This window comes from Salmo salar, chromosome ssa13 (assembly GCF_905237065.1).
Source record: "Salmo salar chromosome ssa13, Ssal_v3.1, whole genome shotgun sequence".
NCBI classification, from domain to species: Eukaryota; Metazoa; Chordata; class Actinopteri; order Salmoniformes; family Salmonidae; genus Salmo; species Salmo salar.
In genome coordinates this window covers 41,970,097-41,994,598 of record NC_059454.1, presented here as the reverse complement: position 1 = coordinate 41,994,598, position 24,502 = coordinate 41,970,097, and the positions used below count along the sequence as shown (strand labels likewise).

General features: G+C 44.6%; 3 protein-coding genes across 5 annotated transcripts; 2 read left to right on the top strand and 1 right to left on the bottom strand.

Annotated features, from left to right (window-relative positions):
- Positions 1 to 257: 257 nt before the first annotated feature.
- On the bottom strand, positions 258 to 6,336 carry wnt1 (wingless-type MMTV integration site family, member 1). The gene is made up of 5 exons (XM_014135885.2): positions 5,646 to 6,336; positions 5,192 to 5,297; positions 3,280 to 3,533; positions 2,769 to 3,034; positions 258 to 1,654 (listed from the first exon to the last, which is right to left on the bottom strand). The coding sequence occupies exons 1-5, from the start codon at positions 5,653 to 5,655 to the stop codon at positions 1,163 to 1,165; spliced, it is 1,128 nt and encodes a 375-aa protein (XP_013991360.2). The 5' UTR covers positions 5,656 to 6,336; the 3' UTR covers positions 258 to 1,162.
- A 3,106-nt stretch (positions 6,337 to 9,442) lies between these two features.
- wnt10b (wingless-type MMTV integration site family, member 10b) lies at positions 9,443 to 13,989 on the top strand. Its single transcript, XM_014135886.2, has 5 exons — positions 9,443 to 9,670; positions 10,504 to 10,660; positions 10,822 to 10,927; positions 11,199 to 11,659; positions 11,974 to 13,989. Exons 1-5 carry the CDS (start codon positions 9,597 to 9,599, stop codon positions 12,523 to 12,525), a joined length of 1,350 nt encoding a protein of 449 aa, XP_013991361.2. The 5' UTR covers positions 9,443 to 9,596; the 3' UTR covers positions 12,526 to 13,989.
- A 3,658-nt stretch (positions 13,990 to 17,647) lies between these two features.
- arf3a (ADP-ribosylation factor 3a) lies at positions 17,648 to 22,503 on the top strand. Of its 3 annotated transcripts, none has more exons than XM_045692174.1 (5): positions 17,648 to 17,684; positions 18,896 to 19,129; positions 19,665 to 19,775; positions 20,697 to 20,821; positions 20,999 to 22,503. In XM_045692174.1, the coding sequence occupies exons 2-5, from the start codon at positions 18,982 to 18,984 to the stop codon at positions 21,158 to 21,160; spliced, it is 546 nt and encodes a 181-aa protein (XP_045548130.1). In that variant the 5' UTR covers positions 17,648 to 17,684; positions 18,896 to 18,981; the 3' UTR covers positions 21,161 to 22,503. The 3 variants fall into 3 exon arrangements, with proteins under 3 accessions (XP_045548130.1, NP_001133306.1, XP_013991018.1); NM_001139834.1 differs by having other exon boundaries at positions 17,658 to 17,684; positions 18,848 to 19,129; XM_014135543.2 differs by lacking the exon at positions 17,648 to 17,684 and adding an exon at positions 17,852 to 17,872 and having other exon boundaries at positions 18,848 to 19,129.
- Positions 22,504 to 24,502: the final 1,999 nt, after the last annotated feature.

The window sequence follows — 24,502 nt, the reverse complement described above, 5'->3', positions numbered from 1 at the left end:
TACAACATCCAGTCATTTAACGTCAGTTACCGTGGTGCAGTAAATCTCTGTGGTAACTCCGGGTTGAGGTGTGGCAGATTCCAGAGCAATCTAAACAAAGAGGGCATGTGTGGTGAGTTCGACAGGGAATCATAACGGCTTGGTTTGCGTCCAGGACCTAAGTACACAGCAATTGGAGGAGAGGACTGCACATGCCGAGCGATATACTTCACACAATTTTATGTGAGGAAAGTAGCTGTAGCAAAAGAACGGGGGGGGGGACTGTGATGTTTAAAATAACCACCCTCTTGTTAAAGTTCTTCACCGGTTTATGAGAGACCATGCTTGTGTTTTTCCCGCCACAGAGACATCTGTCTGACATTGCCCGGTAACTGTTACTCCTGTCCCCTCCTCGCATCTCCCCTCCTCTCCCCTCACTTCTCTCTCCTCCTCTCCCCTCACTTCTCTCTCCTCCTCTCCCATCACTCCTCTCTCCACTACCCACACTCCTATCTCTTGCTGTAGAGGGAAGAGGTGGAGAGAACAGAGAGACTAACTGTATCTTGTAAGGTCAGAGAGGGCAAAAGCCTTAAATCCCAGCGTCTCTCTGACTAATTTTGTTTGCTTATTCCTTGCCACAATTCTATTTCCTGTTTAACTACTTCCTTTTACCTAAGCTGCCTCTGGTCTTGTTACTCGTGCTGGGAAGCCATAGAGAGGATTGGTTTCCATTCCATTCTACATGGTTGGATAGCTACAACATTTTAAATACCCAGTAAGCACACTTACATACTCTCACGTTACCACAGTGTCAGTAGCAAGCACACGTAAGCACACATGTTCACACACAACACACCCGCCCTCTTTCTACACCCTGTAGTCATAGTTGTGCTTTTCTCTCTTCTTTCTTCCTCAAAAACATTGATTCAAATCTAGTGCTTTGATTCAAATCTAGTACTTTGATTCAAATCTAGTACTTTGATTCAAATCTAGTACTTTGATTCAAATCTAGTACTCCCGGTATTCACTTTTTTTCACCCTCCAATTGCCCCTTTATAGAGTTAGCCCTTCCCCTATCTACCACGCCAACCCACAGAACCCTATTCCTCTATCTACACACCACCTGCCCAAAGAACCAGCTCATCTTCACCTCCCCATCCCTGTCCTCCTGGTTCACCCCTGATCAGAGGCACTGGTGTAACGTCTGTGTGCTGGTGCAGTTGAGGCAGCTGACATGGCAGCACCAGTGGAACGTACAGTGACACCTCTCAGTGACCTTCTCAGTCTGGGTCTTGAACCCTCTACCGCAACACAGGAGCTCACACCCGTCCAGCGCCGGAGACGAGCTGTTACAGTTCCTCCCAGAGGTACCGTGGGTACCCGTCTTGCCGTTGTAGGAGCAGAAGTTGGGCGACTTCTCGAAGTAGACCAGGTCTCTGGACGATGGGGGTTTGTGGGCGGGGTTCTCGGGTTCGAGATGGCGTGGGTCGGCGCGGTGAGAGGCGCGGTTGGAGCCCTTGTTGGCGTAGACGACCCGGGAGGCTCCGTCGAAGCGGTCCTTCAGGAAGTCCCCCACGGCGCGGAAGCTGGGTAGACGCATCCAGCAGGTACGCACGACGCATGATCCTGACATGCCATGGCATTTACACTCCTGTCGCATCTCTGACGACACTGTCTGGAGAGAGAAGACACGGGGGAGAGAGAGAAAACACAGGGGAGAGAGAGAAGACACAGGGGAGAGAGAGAAGACACGGGGGAGAGAGAGAAAACACAGGGGAGAGAGAGAAAACACAGGGGAGAGAGAGAAGACACGGGGGAGAGAGAGAAGACACGGGGGAGAGAGAGAAAACACAGGGGAGAGAGAGAAAACACAGGGGAGAGAGAGAAGACACAGGGGAGAGAGAGAAGACACGGGGGAGAGAGAGAAAACACAGGGAAGAGAGAGAAGACACAGGGGAGAGAGAAAAGACACAGGGGAGAGAGAGAGAAGACACAGGGGAGAGAGAGAGAAGACAGGGGAGAGAGAGAAGACACAGGGGAGAGAGAGAAAACACAGGGGAGAGAGAGAAGACACAGGGGAGAGAGAGAAGACACGGGGGAGAGAGAGAAAACACAGGGGAGAGAGAAGACACAGGGGAGAGAGAGAGAAGACACAGGGGAGAGAGAGAGAAGACAGGGGAGAGAGAGAAGACACGGGGAGAGAGAGAAAACACAGGGGAGAGAGAGAAGACACAGGGGAGAGAGAGAAGACACGGGGGAGAGAGAGAAAACACAGGGGAGAGAGAGAAGACACAGGGGAGAGAGAGAAGACACGGGGGAGAGAGAGAAAACACAGGGGAGAGAGAGAAAACACAGGGGAGAGAGAGAAGACACGGGGGAGAGAGAGAAAACACAGGGGAGAGAGAGAAGACACAGGGGAGAGAGAGAAGACACGGGGAGAGAGAGAAAACACAGGGGAGAGAGAGAAAACACAGGGAAGAGAGAGAAGACACAGGGGAGAGAGAAAAGACACAGGGGAGAGAGAGAGAAGACACAGGGGAGAGAGAGAGAAGACAGGGGAGAGAGAAAAGACACAGGGGATTAGCAATGGAGAAAATAAAACATGGATGATGTGAACAGCTAAGAACATTTTCAAAAACGGTGAAAGAAAATGTGGAAGAATGTGAAGAGAAGAAATGTGAAGGAAAACAAGACTGGAATTCAGAATAATGGGTTGAGGAAGATCACCGAAAAGGAATGAACATACAGTTCATCATGAAAAGCGATCTATGAACCAACGGCTCCCTCACCATTCTCCCTGCCTCGTTGTTGTGTAGGTTGTTGAGGTATCGGAGATCCCTTCCTCTCTCGCTGGAGTCCACAAACTCCCGGCTGAACATCCGGCCAAAGTCCACGTTGTCGCTGCAGCCGCCCCAGTGCCAGTCAGGGCCCCCAGGCCCCCGGCGACGGTAGTCACAGGTGCAGGACTCAATGGCCCCCTCAGAGCAGGAGCGGGCCACCGCATGGGTCACCCCCGCACTCGTGATCGCAAACACAAACGCCGTCTCTCGGCAACCTGCCACATCAACAGCAGAAATTCTCTTTAGCCTATACAACCTTTTTTGTCAGTCTATAGTAATGCAACTATGCGCAATCTGGTCTGAATTATGATTTAAATGTCAGAATCTCAAGATATGTAAAGATAGGCTTTTAGCTTCCCAAAGGGTCTACGAGAGAAACCAAGATTCCATGATATTCTGCGCTAAAAATGTCTACCGGTTGTCTTAGTGAGGAGGCCAGGAGGGACAACAGACAACTCACCACGGTTGACGATTTTGCCAAATATTGCCGGGCTGTGGGTGGTCGGGCAGTTCCAGCGGCGGTTCCTGAACTGCCATTTGCACTCCTGGATGGCAGTATGCAGGCCGGCTGCGATAGCGTGGAGGATCCCCGGGTTCTGGCGGATGAGGCGGCGCTGGCGACGGCTCAGCAGGGCCAAGCTAGGGTCCAGGACCAACTGGACGTTCTTGGAGTTGGTGAGGAGGTTGGCAGAGGAGGCCACATTCACAATCCCCCTAGCGGAGAGGACGAGAAGACAGGGTGGAATCAGTTAGTTAGAAAGAAGCTCATACATTGGTTCTTTAATTATATCCATTGACTTTAAAACAATTAATTAGGTTCAAATGTATTTATTCATATAGGATTCTGATAAGAATTGGATAATGTAAAGAGTTTAATTGGAATTTGAGTGTCAGTCACAAGAAATAACAAGCAACTTCAATATATCTACAATCTACTTAATCGAAAGTGATTATGGCTGCCATTATTGACTACATGACTGCCATATTGCATTGTCATCTACTATATTTATGGTTTCAGTTACGTTCGTAATTGGTGTCTCCTGCAAACCGTTAGCAATCAGAAAGACTCATCGTTATAAATTGACTGATCAGTGCCAGACGGTAGTGCGCGGTCGGTCCAGTCTATGGAACGTTATGATCACATCTTCGGATAAATATTTCAATCCAATTATCTTCTCTCTCGTTTTGTATTTTCCTTGTTGATTTTCTTGGCATATTGTAGTGATAAGGATTGGTTTAGATGTCAGACAGACCCAAACAAATAGCCCACCCCAGTGACTTTGCAAGGCTGTCCAAAATGTAGCGTTTCTTTTTTATTTAACTAGGCAAGTCAGTTAAGAACAAATTCTTATTTATAATGACGGCCTAGGAACAGTGTGTTAAAAGTCGTGTTCAGGGCAGAACGACAGATTTATACCTTGTCAGATCGGGGATTCGATCTAGCAACCTTTACGGTTACCGGCCCAACGCTCTAACCACTAGGCTAACTAATTATATTGAGGTCTGCGTTATCATTTTCATTATTAATGTAAATATTATTTATGCGACTGTTATCTTTGCAGAATATGGATTATATGTATTTAACTTGACAGAATGCATATTATTCAATGGACATAAGCCTAATTCATTTATATTTGTCCACATAAGCTAGTGTAAGAAAAACTACTTTCACATTTTGCTTTGATAGTTTATAACAAATGTATGCAGACATTGGCATCCTACAGTGTATCCTATATAGAGTAGAATGTTGAGAATACGACATTGAACGGAACCGCTCTTTGCCATCAAATATATCCATTTTTAATTTATCCCACATTGGACAGAAAAATGTTGTCTCGCGTTCAAGCCACACTGTCAAAATGACTAGGGGGGAGAGACAGAGAGGGAGACAGAAAGAGAGACGGAGAGAGAGGCTGACTTGAATAAATATGGGCTGCAACCGACCCTAAATAAACGAAATCGTTATCATATTGAAACACAATACTTCCCTTTACATCAAATAATTTCATGGAGAAAGCGGGCCTTATTCATTTCGATTGAAAACCGGCTAGATCTATTTAATTAGTTGCTCGCTCTAATTGGGAAGTGGTATCCAAATACCTTCAAATATGAATGGCTTGTGGTTGCTGCTTGGTTTTCTACCAGAAACGAACTGAAATGATGAATCGGGTGCCAACAATAACACATGATTATTTCGAGCATAACAGGTTTATCCATTTTGCTATAGTGTTAATTCAGTTGGAGAATAGCACGGCATCTTCCAGGCAATAAACCAATGTACCACTTAACTGGCTCCTTTGCTGCACCCTCCGTCGAAATGAGCATAGGTCCTCAGGAGGCGCATTACATCACACATAAAGTCAACTACTCACCACCACCGGCCGCTATTGTTGACTGCTACCGTGCCTGAGAGCGAGGAAACCAGCAGGATGCACGCGGCTTTCACCCCCAGAAGCAGTGCGAGGATCCTCATTGTGTCTTCAATTACAATGTGAAGAGAGAGCAGGCAAATGTCAAAGTTCCACATCTGAATTCCAGCCACTTTTTATACCTGGTTCTAATTATGATAACAATCCTATTTTTAGGCACAAATAAATCTAGCAGATGGAATACGCATGTGTTCACCCCATGGCCCATAAATAAAACGATAATGAAAACAGGGCAGTTATTTATACAATAAATAATTCGATTGCGATCTCGTGTTACAGGAGTCACTCATTATAAAAGTAAGGCTACCGGGTTATTCATCTCTCCGATAGCCTGTCATTCTCCAACGCAGGTTATCAAATCAGAGCAGGTACCCTAACGCCTCAAATTCCTACTCACCACACCACATTCCAAAGAGAGGGACTTTAGAGGTGAAAAAGCAACGAGGAGCCTTGTCTTATAGCAATTGCCTGAAATGAATCTGGTGAGGAGACTGTCAGACAGAGGAAACAGGTTGCTAAATGAGTCCTCCTATGTAGTGTCTTTTCAGTCTAGGCTGCTGGACGCTGCTGCTGCTGTTCTCTTCACGTGCTCTCTCTGTCTATCTCTGCTCTGCACAGCAGCGCATTGAGCGCGTGGGACAGTCCCGAAGACTTGATCCCCTCCGTGAGTGATAGGCGACACATTCTTCTCTTATTGAGCACTACAAGAGGAATGAAAAAGGGATTTGCTGCTCTCATCTCCCTGTTTTTTTTTCTGCCCCCCTTTTTCAAAAGGATTGGAAGGAGGGATAGTTAATTCTCTTCATAGGGCACAATGAATAAAGAAAACAAAACCGGACAGAACAGATGAGAAAGGAAGAAAATTTTTTTGCCAGGGCAATCCACCAGTGTAAATTGCACATATTACTAACTGAATCTCACGGTAATCAAAGAATCCATCGATTCCTTGGAAATGAGGGAAATGAATGCTGACTCATGCTCTGTCTTCCACATCCAGTTTGTCTTCCTGAATAAGGTCCCTCTCAAGTCAAAACACTGAGATGTGTGTGTCTGTGTGTGGAGATTTGCTGTGACTGTGAGTGCGCACAGTGTGGTGTCCTCCGGCTTTCTGTATGCAAGAGGCTGGTCGGTGTCACGGTACAGTACAGTTACAGCGGAATATGAGCCATCTAAACTGCCTTTTTTTACCCGCTGGTAGGATTACTCCCTTAACCGCGTCTCCTCCTTCTTTATTAAACTTTGTCGTATACATTCTCAATATGTTTTTAGTGGCTTGAACCATTTCTCTGCCTCTTCATTCCATCAGCTTAAACCATATATTTGTCTTATTTTTTTGTTATTAAATAATGCCAACTTAGAGACCTACATTTTGTGCCCAATTAAAATATAAAACATATTTTGGGAGACTGTCTCACTCTTGCCGAACTTTGCGCACGCACACGCACGCGCACACACACACTCATCAAAAATAATGGCCTACATGATACATTCACATGATTAATGAATGAGACCCAAGTTGATGAATCATGATGATTCATCATATTGGGAAGAGGTTTACGTTTAGAGAGGATGCTGTCATCATTTTAATTATTCACATTTGAGATGATGAACCCTATTTGGAATGATTTAGGTTTGATAAATGTCACCCAAAAAAGAAAAGCGAGGGAATTAGACGTAAATGAATTCCCAAAACATCTAGCGTGCAGACCTCCCTCAGCGCATGGCTGTGATCAGAGCAGCAGCCACACTGCGCCGTCTCCAGCTCATCATCCACAGACTGTGGAGTATGAGCAAATATCCCCCATAGATCTAGGCCTGGGAATTACCAAGGAACTCACGATACGATATTATCACGATACTTTGGTGCAATATGATATGCATTGTAATTCTCACGATTCTCACGATTGTATATGTATTGCGATTCAACGTTACAAACATATTGCTTACCATATGTCTGCTGCAGAGGGACAAGAGAGAGCCATGAGAACACAAAAACAAGTTTTGATCAGTCATAGTTTTGATCAGAAATAAAAGTGCTGAAAACAAATTGCCTCCCTATTTAAGTAGATGATGGAGAACATAAGGGGAAAATACTGGAGTTTTGGTGCAGGTGTAGGCACAGCCAACTAACGCAAAAATAATATGTAACTATCGATTTTTCTCACATCAACACATAAACCCAGACATACAATTAATTGAAATCAGGCTACTTGATGTCCTTAGTCTATATTTGTTTCTCAATATGATTGAAGTGGAGTTTTTTTGTTTAGGTATAGGATCAGCCTACGCGTACATCATCCGTAATGGAATTATGGCATCTGATAATGAATGATCTTTCTCTCTCATGGTTTAAAGACATGATAGCAGAAGGAAGTGATCTTTTGTCCAGCGGTTTTAATGAGTGCTATCCTACGTCGATTATACTCCCGCTTCTTAAAGTTGCAGCTCAAACGGGCTTCCTGGGGCACTCATGCAACACCGAGAAGATTAGAGCCCCCAATCCGGATAAAGGGACGCCTTTTATATACAAATCAACTTCAAATCACTTTTTAAGCCACTTAGATATACACGCCAAGCTAGAATGCTAATGCACTTTTCATTGCCGGAGCTTAGGGAATAGGAGATTAAATGATGAATTGGTGTCACTATGCGCACCGGCGGCGTTTAAGGGGGATTTTAACTCAATTTTATGAAACTACATCACGCGTTTCCATGTTATAATTCCTTGTTCTTTGAAGGAGAACAGGGATTAACGGGAATTGATACTTTATCTGAACGCACCTGTTGATACAATTACTATTTTTAATATAGGCACATGCAAAATAACTAATTTTGCGCATGATAGAATATACACTCAGAAAAAAACGTGCTATCTAAGAACCTAAAGGGGTTATTCGGCTGTCCCCATAGGAGAACCATGTAGAACACTTTTGGGTTCGATGTTGAACCATTTCTACAGAGGGTTTTATATGGAACCAAAAAGGTTTCTACCTGGAACCAAAAAGGGTTCTCCTATCTATGGGGACAGCCGAATAACCCTTTCCAAACCCTTTTTTTTCTCTAAGAGTGTAGGCCTGTCTTTGTTTATTTTAACCTGTGGTCGGGATAGCCTTGCATGGTCTCGTCATATCAACCATTCGAAACCTGCTGGGTGAGAACTTTATCAAATCCTCAGTAGTATCTGGTGCGTTTTGTCATTTTTGGGAAGCTACAGTCTCCAAAGGAAGCATGGGAAAAATACCCATGTCTGGCACATCCTTGTTAAAGGCAAGATGCCAATCTTAAAAGGGCAGGGAGAAAACAATTGTGGTAGGCTATTGTGCAATACTTTTTTCTAGGAAACTGTATGCACTGTGACAACAGTTTATCAAAGAAATTGAAAACGGATGAATTGTGGCAATAAACAATAACTTCTTCAAACTTTAAGAAATAAATAGTTGATTCAAACGTTGGCTACTTATTGAAAATGCCATAAAACATCCTCACTATTCCCTTCTGTATGGAACGTTTTATTTCCTCTGAAAACAAGCAGATTGTTACGGAGTGAAGAAGTTGTTTCAAACACAATAATAAAGAACAGACGCGCTGATTGAGGTGGGAGGAAGAGGGATGCGGGGGGAGGAAGAGGGATGCGGGGGGAGGAAGACGGGGAACAGATGACTGTGTACCCAAGTATTGTTGGAGAGCCAAGAGGAGAGCCGTGCGCCTGCCTGCTGCTGCCCCAAGCTCCCTGTCGTAGGCCTACATTGGAACCAGCAGCAGCAGCATCCAACCAACCAACCCCCTCCCCCCAGCACTCTATTGTCAATTATTTCCTGGACATATAGAATGTTTTTTCACTTGGGTTTCACCTGAATGCATGTTCGTTTTCTTTCAATAGTATCCAACAAAACAGGAAACATCCCTACCAGTGACGTTAAATGTTAATGCGTTTTCCATGGTCTGTTCAGTGCAATCAGAAATCCCTCTCACAGTCGACCTGTGTTCATATAAGAGATGATGCCGAGGGTGATGATGGTAAGGAAAATGGTACCTGCGCGTAATATCTTTGGATACTGCGTTATAACACTTATTGACTATCGGTCAAATTCACATAACTGTTAGTCAACTGTTGATTCTTTTTTCATAAGGTCAATACTTTGAAAACAACCGCCTGCAGCGGCATCTCCACTCCCTTATTTTCTCTCCCCCTCCCCTTCACGTTCGCCCCAAACTATTCTGCTCCCTTTTTTCACTCCCCGTTCTGTTGGAGGCACATCGATAATCTACTCCACTCATCTTGTTTTCTTTGTTTTATCGATTACCACACCAGTGTTTTAATGTCACGTCAAGAAAGACGCTTACCAAAATGGAGATATCACATCAATTCCGTTGGGACCAAGTCCTGATTTTGGCAGCGACACTTATGTCACCTGCAATCACGTAAGTAGCCGGAGAGTGATGAGAAGAAGAGAGAGTAGGCTACTGATGTTCGATGAGCATTCCTGAGAAAAACAAATAATTAAAGCGAAAGTTTCAATCGGAAGAAGATTCTGTCTGGCTACTCCATGAGTCTTATCCAAGTGTTGTATTTTAGTGAAATTACTTGGTGTGTATATTACAATGCGTTGATGTTTCCGATCAGCTCTGTCTCACTAACTGACTATTGCTGCTGCTGCTACTACCTCTGTCATCACGATTTCAAATGTTTTCTTGTTTCTGACCTGTAATTACGTGCGCGCGCGCACACACACACACACGCGCACGCACACACACACACACACACACACAAGCTAATCAGAAGCAACAGTTGGAAGACTGCATGATCGAGGACATTATTATTAGGCTACTCCAGCTGTCAACTGGCCCAGATGGTTGGTTTAGTAACAATGTCATCCATGTTTCTACTCCAGAAGATTTTACACTACTGCTCTTTAGGCCTACTGTAATTTGTTCAACTGAAACAAATAGTAAAGGTATGTAAATACCGTAGATATGATGGTAAGCCTAGAGATATAATCAACATTCTGTGTCCTTACAATGTTTCCCTGAACTTAAGCTATATCTTAAGTCCTATGCGTTATATGTCTCAGCAAATACTATTCTCTGAATCTTCATTACATTACATGACACTTTCACTCTTAGATGAAGGCTCAGACCGGGCACTTCTGGGCCTCCTTCACAGATAGATATTGCTCTAGGACTTGATTGATGAACCCTTGGCCAACTCCTCTGTATCTCTCCCTCCCTCCTCAACATATGTATCCCCTCCTCAGTGTGCTGTGTAATGACATCCTGGGTCTGAAGGTGGCAGGAGATCCGGTTCTGACCCCGAACTCTGTCTGCCTGCGGCTGGCGGGCCTGAGCAAGCGTCAGATTCGTCTGTGTGTGCAAAGCCCCGACGTGACGGCCTCTGCTCTGCAGGGCATCCAGGTCATAGAGATATAGTATACAATTCACAGCTTTTTTTAAAACAACATTTAACCATATTTCATCAGGGTCTAAATGAAAGATGACCAAGATGGCCATCATTTTAGTCACGCTACCAGGATACCAATTTCCATTCTAGTGTTGCATTTCATTCTATGATGCAGGTGGCCATCCACGAGTGCCAGCACCAGCTCAGAGACCAGCGGTGGAACTGTTCTGCTCTGGAGAGCCACAGCAAGCTGCCCCATCAGAGTGCCATCCTCAACAGAGGTGAGAGACACACAGAGGAGTGCAGCGAAAAAAGGGTTGGGAATAGGGCCAGGAGCTTTTGGTGACTATGTGATTTGATCAGGAAAAACTCCAGACCCCAATCCCTGGTCAGGAGAATCTTTAGGCTCTAGGTGGGGATAGTAGACAAATGTATTGTTGTGCTCATAGAATAAGAATAACGACAGGATAGGAAGTTTTCCTGTGATATTTAGATTACACCCAGTATGATGACATCTTGACTATGATGTGTCTGTCTGTCCTTGTCCCCCAGGCTTCAGGGAGAGTGCCTTCTCTCTGTCCCTGCTGGCAGCGGGTGTGGCACACTCCGTGGCTTCCGCCTGCAGCCTAGGCAAGCTCCGGGGCTGCGGCTGCGAGGCCAAGCGTCGCCTGGACGAAGATAAGATTCGCCTCAAACTCACCCAGCTGCAGTTGCAGACCCTCCAGAGGGGAGGAGCCAGAGTGGGCATGGGAGTGGGTGGGGGAGGAGCGGCACACCCCCAGGAGATCAGAGATGTGCCAGCCAGCCTGCGTTCTGGTTCTACCCACCCCTCCTCCCTCCTCAAGCCCCTACCAGAGGACCTCAGCCCCCTGCAGGAGACCTGGGAATGGGGGGGCTGTAGCCATGACGCCCGCTTCGGGGAGAGATTCTCCAAAGATTGGTTGGACTCCCGGGGCTCCCCACGGGATATCCACGCCCGCATGAGGATCCACAACAACAGGGTTGGCCGACAGGTGAGCAGAGACTCTGACAGAGTCTTGTATATTCTGTATCAAGATGATAACTGCAGATAAGAGTCAGGCTCTCATTTGTTGAAGGTTTCCCAATGGAATTCATCAAGTTTTCTAATGTTCCTGGAATTGGATATTAAATTGAACCAATTAGCTTAAAAATGATAAATTAAATATTTATAACAGATTTATAAACTATCTATAAACTACATGTATGAACCATTTTAAATACATTTATAATTGTTACCCTACTACATTGTAATCAAAACCACTCTAGACTTGTATGGATAATGACATGATTGTTTCCCCCTGCACAGCTAGTGACTGACAACATGAAGAGGAAGTGTACATGCCACGGCACGTCAGGCAGCTGCCAGTTCAAGACCTGCTGGTACGTGTCCCCAGAGTTCAGACTGCTGGGGTCTCTGCTCAGGGACAAGTTCCTCTCCGCCATCTTCATTAACTCCCAGAACAAGAACAACGGGGTGTTCAACCCCCGGGTCGCAGCCGGGAATGGTGCCTCGAATGGGGTCAGGAACGGGGCCGAAGGGAGTACTGGGTCTGGGGGCGCGGGGAGCCCAAACAATGGGGGTCGGCGGAGGAGCGCTGTGTCACGTGAGCTGGTCTACTTTGAGAAGTCGCCAGACTTCTGTGATCAGGAGCCGTCCCTGGACTCTCTGGGTACTCAGGGCCGTATCTGCAACAAGACCAGCCACAGCATGGACAGCTGCGGGTCGTTGTGCTGCGGAAGGGGACACAACATCCTGAAGCAGACACGTAGTGAGAGGTGCCACTGCCGCTTCCACTGGTGCTGCTACGTGCTCTGTGAGGAGTGCAGAGTCACAGAGTGGGTCAACGTCTGCAAGTAGATAGGTATATGACCTGCCAAGACTCCTGTAAGGACCCATCCAATAGGACGCAGCGTGGCACTAGGATCCACCCATTGACTCTCCAGTGTACTACGCGCAAACCCACACAACCAAACCTTTCATTTGGTACATGGGTAGACGATCCACTTCATTTACTAAGGCCTGACACTTAGTTACTTTCTGGTAATCCTCTTCATGCATTGGGGCGCATGGGCATCCACAAGAGAGCACTGTTTCTAGTGAGCAGGTTACTTGGTTAGCGTTCCCACAGGCGAGGCCACACTCTTTCATGCCCTTCTTAACAGTCCTTCTCCAGGTTTTTCCTGGACATATCCAGGACACAGGATGGCAAAATGAAAATCCACCCTTTAACTCTGTCCAATATACACACATCCACCCATCCAAACCTTTCATTTCAGACTCGGTGTTTGTTTTTCTATTTGCGTCGGCTAAAGTCTCCCACAGAATCTGTTTATCCCCCACTTCTCTCTCCTTTTTCTTTTTCCGTCATCTGGGATCTATTTTCCCTTTGTTGCCTGTCAAAATGCCAAGTCAGAGGTTGAAGACGAGGTGACTCATGTCATTTGTCTGTCTTTCCTCTGCCTGTTTAGATGCAGCCCTTTCAGCCATGGAAATCTGAATGTCCTGGACCCCATCTGGTGTTCTGTTCTGTTCTCCCCTGCTCTCTACTCGGGAACAAAGAACATCTCAGACAGCAGAAACACATCATTATTTCAACTAAGTAATACCCAGGCTAGTATCACAGTGTTCCGTTTTTGTTTACATGATCAAATGTATGTTAATGTTTGTGCGTGAACTTATTTTGCCTTCCTTGCTTGGCATATGCTGTGTGGGACCATTTTATGAGAGGAACACATGAGGCCCAATGACTGAATGTTGCTCTGCTCAGGATGGTGAAGTTGAACTGAAGCTGTTATAATCAACAAAGCCTGAACACAACAGTGAGACGCTGGAAAACAGACATAGCATGAGTTTTGATATGGAGTGTGGTAATGAACTCCAGAGGATGATTATACTCATTGGACATTTTGCACCTACGCCTCAAGACTACAGGTTTTAAATTCTTTAATGCCGGTTCTCCATTACAAGAACCAGGAGGAACTAACGAAACAGAACTAAAGAGAACCAGGCATGATGGTTCCTCAACGTGTTTCCATTACCAATGGAATCAGAACTCGAGTGACTAGGAATCTAGTGGGGACAGTTTGTTCTGCCCATTGATTTTCTTGGATCCACTGGAGAAGAAAATCCATGTTTGAAAATTATTTGAAGCAATTTGACCATTGATTTGATGGAATGCTGTCGGTCCCTCTCCCAACTGAACTGCAGGTCATTTAGGTAATGCCTTAGAATTGTAACAGTCATTACCACAAACTGTATTATCGCTGTTTCTTTTGTTTTGTGATGTTGTTTTGTGAATCAATATAATTATTATGTCACAAATATGCCTATACTTATTTTTGCCGGCCGGAGTTCTCTCATTCCATTGTGAGAGCAGAGGTTAGGTGTTTGCATGCCTGAAACGTTCCAATGCTGTTAAATGTGTGGGGAAGAGTGTACAAGTGTAGGGTTGGAAGTATAGGGCACAAATCTATAGGTCTACTCTACACTCCACACAGGAGAGAGGTGATGAGACTCATTGGCCGCTTCCTTCATGCAGAGAGCGGTGGTTTTTATGGCAGCAGGATATTGTTTCCTGAACGAATGACTTTTATTACTAGAGGAGAGAGGATTGAGGAGAAGGAGGGGCGATTATACCAGTCTCTCTGTGTTGTGTGTGTGTGTGTGAGCCTGGGATCATCTGTCCAGGGTTCACAGCCAAGGGAGACTCAGTGCACAATGTGGTGCTGCTACTGAAGACACCGTGTCCCTGTCTGTCTAAGTCAGAGACAGACAAACAGAGAGACGGGGCTCATGCGTGATTTACACACTCATCCCACATACCGTCCAGGGCCTGGCAAGATTAAAGATAAGAACATTCTTAGATCCACACATATGGGGGATATACAAACTTGATGGTATCCAGCTTGTCTTAGGCCTTCAATGGTTAATATTACTTTGTTCGTGTGAACATGAGTCCACTGATTGAAACACCCTTTTGGTAGACTGAAAGTGATTGACTGTCCCAATATCTGGATCAAGCACGCTCGCCCTGGTATTTAGTGAGAGAATAGGAGAGAGGGGGACACTGAGAGGGACTGCTATGGGATTGGAATGATAAGGGATAACTCGATCTCTGGTTTGCATTTCTTCATTCCTATATCATTTCACCCTGGAGCTGCTGCTGCTGTTGCGAAGGGGAATTTCCTGTCACCGTTTCTCCCCATGTGTGAGACAGAGGTTGGACAGCCCTGGATCGCTTTGTCGTCTCTTTTTCTCCCTCTGTCTGTGTCAGTCTCTCAGTCTCTCGCTCCCACTCCCTCTTCTTCTCCTCTCTCCTTCTCTCCTCTCTCTGTCTCCCTGTCTCCCTCTCTCCTTCTCTCCCCCTCTCTCTGTCTCCCTGTCTCCCTCTCTTCTCTACGCCCTCTCTCCGTTTCCCTCTCTCCTCTATTGACCTCTCGCTTGCCCAATGGTGTAAAGTAAAGTACTACTTAAGTAGTTTTTTGGGTTATCTGTAATTTAATCTGTACTTTACTATTTATATTTTTGACAACTTTTACTTTTACTTCACTACATTCCTAAAGAAAGTAATGTACTTTTACTCCATACATTTTCCCTGACACCCAAAAGTACTCATTACATTTAGAAAATGGTTCAATTCAAGCACTTTTCAAGAGAGAACCCCTGGTCATCCATACTGCCTCTGATCTGACGGACTTACTAACACACCTGCTTCATTTGTAAATGATGTGTGAGTGTTGGAGTGTGCCCCTTTCTATACATACATTTAAAAAATAAGAAAATGGTGCCTTAATATAAGGAATTTTAAATTATTTATACTTTTACTTTTGATACTTAAGTATATTTGAGCAATTACATTTACTTGTGATACTTAAGTATATTTAAAACCAAATACTTTTAGACTTTTACTCAAGTAGTATTTTACTGGGTGACTTTCACTTTTACTTGAATCATTTTCTATTAAGGTATCTTTACTTTTACTCAAGTATGACAATTGGGTACTTTTTCCACCGGTGCGCTCGCCTACTCCCGCCCCCTTTCTTTCCCAGTCTCCCACCATGGCTGCAGTCTGCAGACACTGACACATGCATGGCAACACATTGACTGCCCCTATAGTAATGACAACCAGACCCAGCTGAATTAAAGGGAGAGCGAAACGGGGAAGTTAGGAAAGATAAAAGTCCTCAACATTGACTGACAGGATGATTACACTGTATGTTTAACAGAAGATGATTCAATATGTTTAGCTAGATTGAAAGAAAGCCTAGATAGATGCATACATACAAACATGAAGGCAAACTCTGCAAGAGAGGGAGAGAGCGGGAGAGAGGATTTCTAAAGCATATTCTGTATAAATACATGGCTCAAAACATCTGCTTCTCGACTGAGTCCCCTTTCGTTTTTGATGTGGGACATGCAGTGAGAGAGTCAGGCAGAGGGAGAAAACACAAGGAGCCTGCTACCCAGAACATCAAAGCTCTCTGCTCCTCTGCCCTCAACATGCAAGCCCTCATTAGTTCAGCAAGCACAACCAACCTGACTTGTGATTGTGTTTGCTGGGGTGCACTCTGGCAAACACTTCAGAGGAATAGTAGGCTCCTTTAAATTATAACTCCAATCTCCCCGGTTCTCCGACCCCCCCCCACCACCACCACCACCCCTAGTCGGTCCCTACCCGTTGTACAGTAACCCCCCTATAACCCCCTCTGCGCTCCCAACACACACAAACACATGCTACTGCACACTCCCCCTACATCCACTCCTCCCCGTAGTCTGGTGTGCAGCTGCTAACATCTGCCTCACTCTTTTTGTTGTTGCTTTAACCGCTGAACAAACACACCTATCATGTATAGAGACACTAGCAGACAGACATACTGTACAGAGAGACACACTGGTTTATCAGCATGGAAATAACTCACTCAATTAGTGTATATTGTAGGCCTTTACTGTACGTATACTCAAAGCTAAGGATTAGGATGTCAAATCAATCATTTTGACAGACCGGTGACTTATCTATGATGGTTTGAGTACTGGGTCTTTGAACCCATATTTGAATCTGAGCACATACAGCCTCACATGCAGGCCTGTATACACCATATAACTCACGTACAGCAGTTCACGCTTCAAAGAAGGTTTGTCTATGACAAAGTCATTTAAGGCTTGCTATGGCATTGCTTTTTGATGTGTTTGGTCTGGTATACATGTAATAAATAGAAAATCACGAGTAAAAGTATTTTAGCATTGTTTGAGCCATGATGATTCAACACAATTCAACAAAATCAAAATGTTGCCACAGAACTGTGAGTGAGTGGCCTGTTGTGAGAGGGATTCAGTGTAGCCTAAATTATGCTTCTTCTCAGCTCATTGTCTCTGCCACACTAACTCTGCCAAGAACTTATGCTTTGGCATCGTTTTAACAGTTCCCCACTTACTTATTTATTAAGGCGTTTCTAGGTTGAATAATTCATATAGGATATGCTTGCCCCTAGTCAAAATGTTTTACTCTATAGTCTTTTATAATATATAAATATTTTTTAAACTGTTGGCTATTTTGTTTTGAATCTCGAAACACACAAACTTTGACAGGCATTAATTGTATTATTGTACAGTAACAGAGCTACTTGTAATCTATGAAGGGTATTTATCACTGGACATGCAAACAAACCACACAAAAACTATGTCAACTCAAACCCTGACCAGGGTTGATGTTATTTAAGTTTCAACACAGAAGGCTATATAAAGAGCAATCAATGAATGAATTACAAACATCCCATTAAAAAAAACAAATAGAGAATATCCAATCAAAACAGAATTGACCCCCAGGAGCCTCCAACTGAAAATGGTATCACTCAGACGTATTGGCAGTGAAGGGGGCGCGTGATCGGCCCACGAAGTGATGGAGAGGTGTACTTGGTGAGCTCATCATCGCGAGACTTCAGGAGTAACCTGTCTTTCTTTGCGGCTTCTCGCGAGAGACAAACTGCACTGCCCGAATCCAGCTGGTACGTCTAAAAGAGGTAAGTGCGGGTGAGATGGACATTAGAAAATGATGGATAACGTAAAACTGTAGAAATACAAGAATGCGGCATCGTGTCCTGTCGTTACAGAAATAAAAGGACTAGGTGTTTGTAGGGATTCTAGTGAATTAACGGCGTTCATACAGGCCACCTAAGCATCGCTTGTAGTCGTGACTGGAGGAGATAAGGTGAAAACCATAATTTTCCTATGGATGGAAATAAGAGTTGCCATGGTATTTGTGATATTTACAGTGTGTCTACATATTATATTTACCAATACTATTTAATTTAACCGGCATGTCGTGGTGCCAAATGTGATGCAAAGATACAGGGTGTTCCAATCCACACACACAGGCGCACTGAGGTCGCTGTACCATCATTACGAGTGCTCTTGCACAACGACGGATGTGCTTCATAGTAGCATATGTGGTGACTGCGATGCAGTGATTGAAAAAAAATCACTTAATGAACACATTCATCCACGTATTTTTAAGCTATTTCAATATTTTTTTACTCAGAACAGAAGACAGTTGTTATAATGCACATGTCACCCTAGAACGAATTGATGATCCTTGCTTTAGGGCTGTTATAGCAGGTACAGAGGACATATTGCTGCTACCGTGGCACATACATATTTATGTAGATTACGGAACATATTTCAATGTATAGATTAGAACTGCTATAAACTACATAAACCCATCTCAACAAAGGATTGCGGTAGGTAGTAGGCCGACACCACAGCAGCTCCTCTCACCAGTGTGCGGTCTTCCAGCCTACAGGCCTTCAGTCAGGTCAGCTTCCTCAGCCCGCCTGTGGAGGTGTGAAGGAGGCTTTATTGGTTTGCCTCTGAAGTGGTTTGGAGCTGTTACGAGGTGTTAATGGCCTGAGTAGTGGTTGAAGGGCTTCTGAGTGTCCTTCTGCATGTCTCTGTGGTTCTGACTCTGTGAATCTACTAGCGCCCTGCCTGTTTAGCCGCTGTCTTGCCATTTAGGCTATGGGGGAATTTGCCTATTCCTAGGGCTCAGAGTTGTTCCTGAACTTGTGATTTGACCTGGCCTCCAGACTTTTGCCTTGGTCAGGTCAGGTAGTCAGGAAAACTCTGGGCCCTAGGAATAATTCCCTGTTAATGGTATGTTACTCAGGACCAGTTTTTCTTGGTTAAGTTACAAGGTCAGGAAAACTCTGGGCCCTGACATCCAGCTGCCCATCAGCTCTGTAGCAGTGAGTTGAGGTCCGACCAGCCATCCATCCAGCCAGCCAGCCAGCCGCCAGCCGGTCAACCAGCCAGCCAGTCACCATGGGGAACATCTTTGGCAACCTGCTGAAGAGCCTGTTAGGAAAGAAGGAGATGAGGATCCTGATGGTGGGGCTGGACGCTGCAGGGAAGACCACCATCCTATACAAACTGAAGCTGGGAGAGATAGTCACCACCATCCCCACTATCGGTATGGAAAGTCTCACAGTCTAACCACTATCGTCACCACCATCCCCACTATCGGTATGGAAAGTCTCACAGTCTAACCACTATCGGTATGGAAAGTCTCACAGTCTAACCACTATCGGTATGGAAAGTCTCACAGTCTAACCACTATCGGTATGGAAAGTCTCACAGTCTAACCACTATCGGTATGGAAAGTCTCACAGTCTAACCACTATCGGTATGGAAAGTCTCACAGTCTAACCACTATCGGTATGGAAAGTCTCACAGTCTAACCACTATCGGTATGGAAAGTCTCACAGTCTAACCACTATCGGTATGGAAAGTCTCACAGTCTAACCACGAAGGACATTGGTGATAAAGGATTAAAACAAAATAAAACGCCATATCATTTTGACATTTTGACTCATCCTTAATCATCACACACCTACAACTGTTTATAAGGCATTTATAACACACATACGGCTCTTTAGGAGCGGTTTATAACACCGACGGCTGTTGAAAAGACATTTATAACACTCGTATCCTTTTCTCCTGCTCAGGGTTTAACGTGGAGACGGTTGAGTATAAGAACATCAGTTTCACGGTGTGGGACGTGGGTGGCCAGGACAAGATCAGGCCTCTGTGGAGACACTACTTCCAGAACACACAGGGTAAGTATAGTGGGAGCTAACAAGCTTTAGCTCAGCGGGCTAAGGCTCTTGTGACCTGTAAGCTGAGCAGGAGGGCTCTGGCTCTTAACTGGTCTGTGACTGTGTAATGGAGGCGGTACAACGAACCACGCTCATGTGATGAGTAACCTTGCCTGAGACCTGAAAAACGTACATTAGCTCCCCAGGCTGCTAACGCCTAGGCTTCAGCTCAGTGTGCTAACTCAGTCTTGTTCTACCTGATAGTTAATTGCAAATGTAACAGGGGTCAGTGTGCTGCCAACAGCTTAGCTTCCTCCACTGACCGACTGCCCCATACCAGGCTCAAACCTGTGATCCTCTGCTTCTCAACACACCTGACCGTCCTCATTGACAACGTTCCAACCATATGAGCTATACAAAAGGTACCAATTGGATGGCTCCATTAGCGATATGTCAAACTAGCTGTGGAGTGAGCTTACGGTGTGTTCTTAACTCTTACACACACCAGGCGTCCCAGGTCTACTTCAGTCCCTGGTTGGAAGAATGAAAAAACATGTCTGTGGAACTGTCTTCAAGGCCCAGATTTGAATTTGAGGGCTATAGGGCCTTGCTAGGACAAAGACTGCCCCTACAGGTCTATGATACATCCGGCACCGTGATGTCACCCTGACACCTGAAGCTATTGGGCTGACTCACACACTCTAGATACAGACATTTGCATACTGCATCAAGCACTTGTTCTTCACATGTAAAGCGTTTTGCTCGTTTTGGGTTAGGATTGTTATGTTTTTCTATACCATGCTCTGGTTGGAAGATGAGCCCGTTCATTCTGATAGAGGGGGATGCCTAGAGACAGAAAAAAACTGTGTCATCAGTGGGTTTGTGTAGTTTAATGACAAGCGTGTCGTGCTTCCTGACGAATAAGTCCTGTTTTGGTTCCAGGTTTGATCTTTGTGGTGGACAGTAACGACCGTGAGCGGGTGAACGAGGCTCGGGAGGAGCTGATGAGGATGCTGGCTGAGGACGAGCTACGAGACGCCGTGCTTCTCATCTTCGCTAATAAACAGGTATGGACAATTCCTATAGCCTCACTCAATTCGTGTTTTTCTCTGCTGCCTCATGTGCTTTTCATCGCTAACTATCATTCTGTCTACCCGGGATTTCCTTACGCCTATAATCTTCGCTCTCTCTCATGTGCTTTTCTCCACTCCTATCCTTCCGACCTTACCTCACGTCCTGTGTAGGACCTGCCCAATGCCATGAATGCAGCAGAGATCACAGACAAGCTGGGGCTCCACTCCCTACGTCACCGCAACTGGTACATCCAGGCCACCTGCGCCACCAGCGGAGACGGTCTATACGAGGGCCTCGACTGGCTGGCCAATCAGCTGAAGAACAAGAAGTGAGTGGACCAATCAGAGGAGAGTGAAGAGAAACCTTAGTGGCAGCTCTTGAAACAGGAAGTGGTAGTTGGTTGTAGTTGATCCATTAAGTGAAGAATCCTGACATGGTGGGAGTGAAATGTGATTGGTATGTACTGTAGGAAGGGGGCTTAAACTGTACCATTCTTTGAGGACATTTTCAACCTGATGTCAATTATTAAAAACAGTTATCACCTTGCAGACATGTGCCATCAATGTCAATACATGACATTTCATACATAATTATTAACCACATATTAATAAGCATCCCGTTTTTAGAAACACTATTTATGAATTAATTAATTAATACATTATTTATTTATTAATTTATGTAATTTCACTTATACATCAGAATGGATACTAGCAATGTTAGTTGGCTTTGGAACACAGTATTATGCATGGCCATACAGTAAAAGATCTCTCGGAAATGAAGTTTGGAATTGTATCTGTCTAATGTTATCTATTTAGCCAGTCTTCTGACAGTGTTCTCCTTTTACACAAAAATTGCTACTGCTGGTTGGAGCAATGCAGTAATGGTAGATATTAATGGACAGTGACATAGGTTTGTGTAAAACACATCCAATATGCAAGAGCATGCTTTTTCTATGTCAACTGTATATTACACATTTTACTTAACAAGTACAAACATATACCTGAAAAAATATACCTGAAATATACCTGAAGGAGTCATCGTGGTTGATATGTTCAATTGTAGTTATCGGGATTTGTGTATGGACTGATATATATCGATATAAAGATGGAATCCGCATTAGGGGATACAGCGCCACTGTTCGCCCCCCAGCGCCTTTGTTATTGTTTTGGTTTTGTTGACTAAATGTCGGTGAGGAGAACCCAAATGGAGGTGAGCAGCTTGGTAAAAAAAATAGAATAATTGCAGTACATTTTCTTCTGTTCTACCGTGTGTGCAACGCTGTCGGAGGGTGGGGGAAAAAACAGTGTTCGTTGTTTGCAGTAACTTCTTTGTTGTTGTAATATCCCAAATGGACTCGAAAGGATTCCAGCTTTAACATTACAGCTTGTGTATTACATTTCCCACATTGAGTTTAGTTTGGTGCAACAGTTGTTTTTGTGGCCTTATATCGCTAGTGTTGAAAATCCTTTATTCTGATGATGGTTTTGTGTGTAAAGTTTAACATCAAGTGGGACCGCAGTTGTGGCAAAATGTATCAATTCATGTCTTGATTTTTCCCTCCTTTAACTCAGTTGAGTCTGTGCAAGATAAAAAAAAAAGTTATGTTATATTACTGTAACAATGTAATTACTCAACATTCCAGTTAATAATGTGTATTAAAAAGAATTGAAACAGGGTTTATTTATTGATGTTTCCAGACAAAAAAAGAGTTTGACGATTAAATCCTAGTTAAGAATACATATGTGTTGGTGAGGATGTGTCCAGTGATACCAGTTAACCTGTTAACAGCACTGGTAAGTCAATAAAAAATACCTACGTTCTTTCATTAGATTCCATGTCTTCAGATTGTTAGGACGCGCCTTGAGTTTTGGGATGTGTGTGAAATATTTTCACAGCTTGGCCCCGCAATTTAGTTCAGCGATTCAGAGGTCCATATTGGCACCATCCCCAGCCCATGCGCTATCCCCGCAACAGTCCTGTGTCTCCAGCCCTCCAGCTTCCATCCCACTCCACCCCAGCTCTAGCACTGGCCCCCACCCTAGCCCCAGGCCCAATCTGCCCCGCCCCTCCATCCCCAATGTTGTGTCTCCAGGGGTGTGACAGCAGTATGTGGGTCAGATAGAGCTGCTCCCTGGGCCCCCGGGGCCCCCTGCAGGCCTGCCACAATAGCGGCCCCAGGGTGGGTGCCATATCTGGGATTCTCTTCCGTAACCGGGACGCCCCTCGCCCAGGGCACAGACACACTGGCAACAGCCCCACAATCAATTCATCAATCTGTTGAAGGGACTGGCTACCAGGCGGGATGCAAAGGCCATGCAGAGGACTGGGGACTGGAACATCAACCTGCCCCCACACACGGCCTGGCCCCGGACAGACAGTCAGACAGGCTAGGGCCACTAGGGATGATGATGATTCTATGGTGAAGAATCTGAGGAGGTCTGGCAACAGCAGCAAAATCCACCAGAACTGGGTCAAACATGAAGCCATCATCATACTCTGTCATGGAGCCATCCCACTCACAGTAGTCTGTCTATAACAATAGTCTGTAGACTGTTGATGGAACATCAGATCACAGATTCAGGACTGGCTGACACATGTAGACACCTAAATACTGTATTTACTGTATAGGAAGGCTGTTCTTTCCCTTGCTTTTATCTGCTTCCAATTTAAGAGTTGACCCTAGGAGTTGAAAAGTCAGAAGAACTCCTAGAAAGTAATAGCAATTGAAGATTGTGTTCTTATGCAACACCATTATAATAGTTAGAGGTGGGGATGGATTTTGTGTATGTTTTTACATTAAAGGCTAAATGTGAAGGCCTATTCCACGCTAAACCTGCAACATTTGCTCAGTGTTCAGCTAATAAACTTCTGTGGCAGACAACTCAGCGCCCTGGCCTCTGTCTCCCCCTGCTGCATATAAAGAGTATGACATGGAATCACAAAACAGCTAGGGGATGTATGCACATAAATTAGGTACTGCCTAAGGACCCGATTACAACCCGAGTTGAGCACCGTAAATGAAACGTAATTCGCTTTGCTTTTCACCCGCTAGTCGTTTGGGGCGAAGATGGAATAAATTAAGGTGTGGCGGAGGTGTGTGTTCAGATACGCCCTATTCTGACCTTGACTTAATTTCCTAACAATTCCACCACCTTTACGCACGAGGAAACCATGAATGAGGTCTAGCGAACCTACCGGTTCCAAGTGGAAAAAGCATCTATTCATTTTTTCCAATAGAAATAACACCATTCTCCATGCACTGTAATTTACAACTTGATAAGAGCTATTGATAAGCGCTAGGTTAATGAGTAATCCACTTGAATAAGGGAATTATAAATATAAATGACACTTGTTTAAAATATATTTTACCTTATAATCGCTGCAGACAAATGTGTAACCAGTCATATGGCAGCAAACTGAAGCATATCAACATATCAACTTTCCCACAGTAAAGTTTATGAAATGCAGTGCCATTATGCACCATTTTCAGTGTACGGCCTTTTAACTTGTAGGGATGGGCACTAGCAAATGTCTTAAATTATAGACTACCCCAACTTCTCTGTTTCCTATTTCTATCATGTTAAATATTACCCACTAACAATCAGTATCAACCGTCAGTTGGCCTAATAATCACACATATTCAAGAGCCAATTGACTGTTATTTCCCTTCAGTT

Bases quoted from the DNA above. Each gene is read 5' to 3' on its own strand.
- wnt10b (XM_014135886.2), top strand. From the start codon at position 9,597: ATGGAGATATCACATCAATTCCGTTGGGACCAAGTCCTGATTTTGGCA. The intron at 9,671-10,503 runs GTAAGTAGCCGG...TCCCCTCCTCAG, and splicing joins CTTATGTCACCTGCAATCAC to TGTGCTGTGTAATGACATCC. The intron at 10,661-10,821 runs GTCATAGAGATA...TCTATGATGCAG, and splicing joins CTGCTCTGCAGGGCATCCAG to GTGGCCATCCACGAGTGCCA.
- wnt1 (XM_014135885.2), bottom strand. The intron at 3,534-5,191 runs GTGAGTAGTTGA...CCTCTCCGCTAG, and splicing joins AACAATAGCGGCCGGTGGTG to GGGGATTGTGAATGTGGCCT. The intron at 1,655-2,768 runs GTGAGGGAGCCG...TTCTCTCTCCAG, and splicing joins ACAACGAGGCAGGGAGAATG to ACAGTGTCGTCAGAGATGCG.
- arf3a (XM_045692174.1), top strand. From the start codon at position 18,982: ATGGGGAACATCTTTGGCAACCTGCTGAAGAGCCTGTTAGGAAAGAAG. The intron at 19,130-19,664 runs GTATGGAAAGTC...TCTCCTGCTCAG, and splicing joins CACCACCATCCCCACTATCG to GGTTTAACGTGGAGACGGTT. The intron at 19,776-20,696 runs GTAAGTATAGTG...TTTTGGTTCCAG, and splicing joins CTACTTCCAGAACACACAGG to GTTTGATCTTTGTGGTGGAC.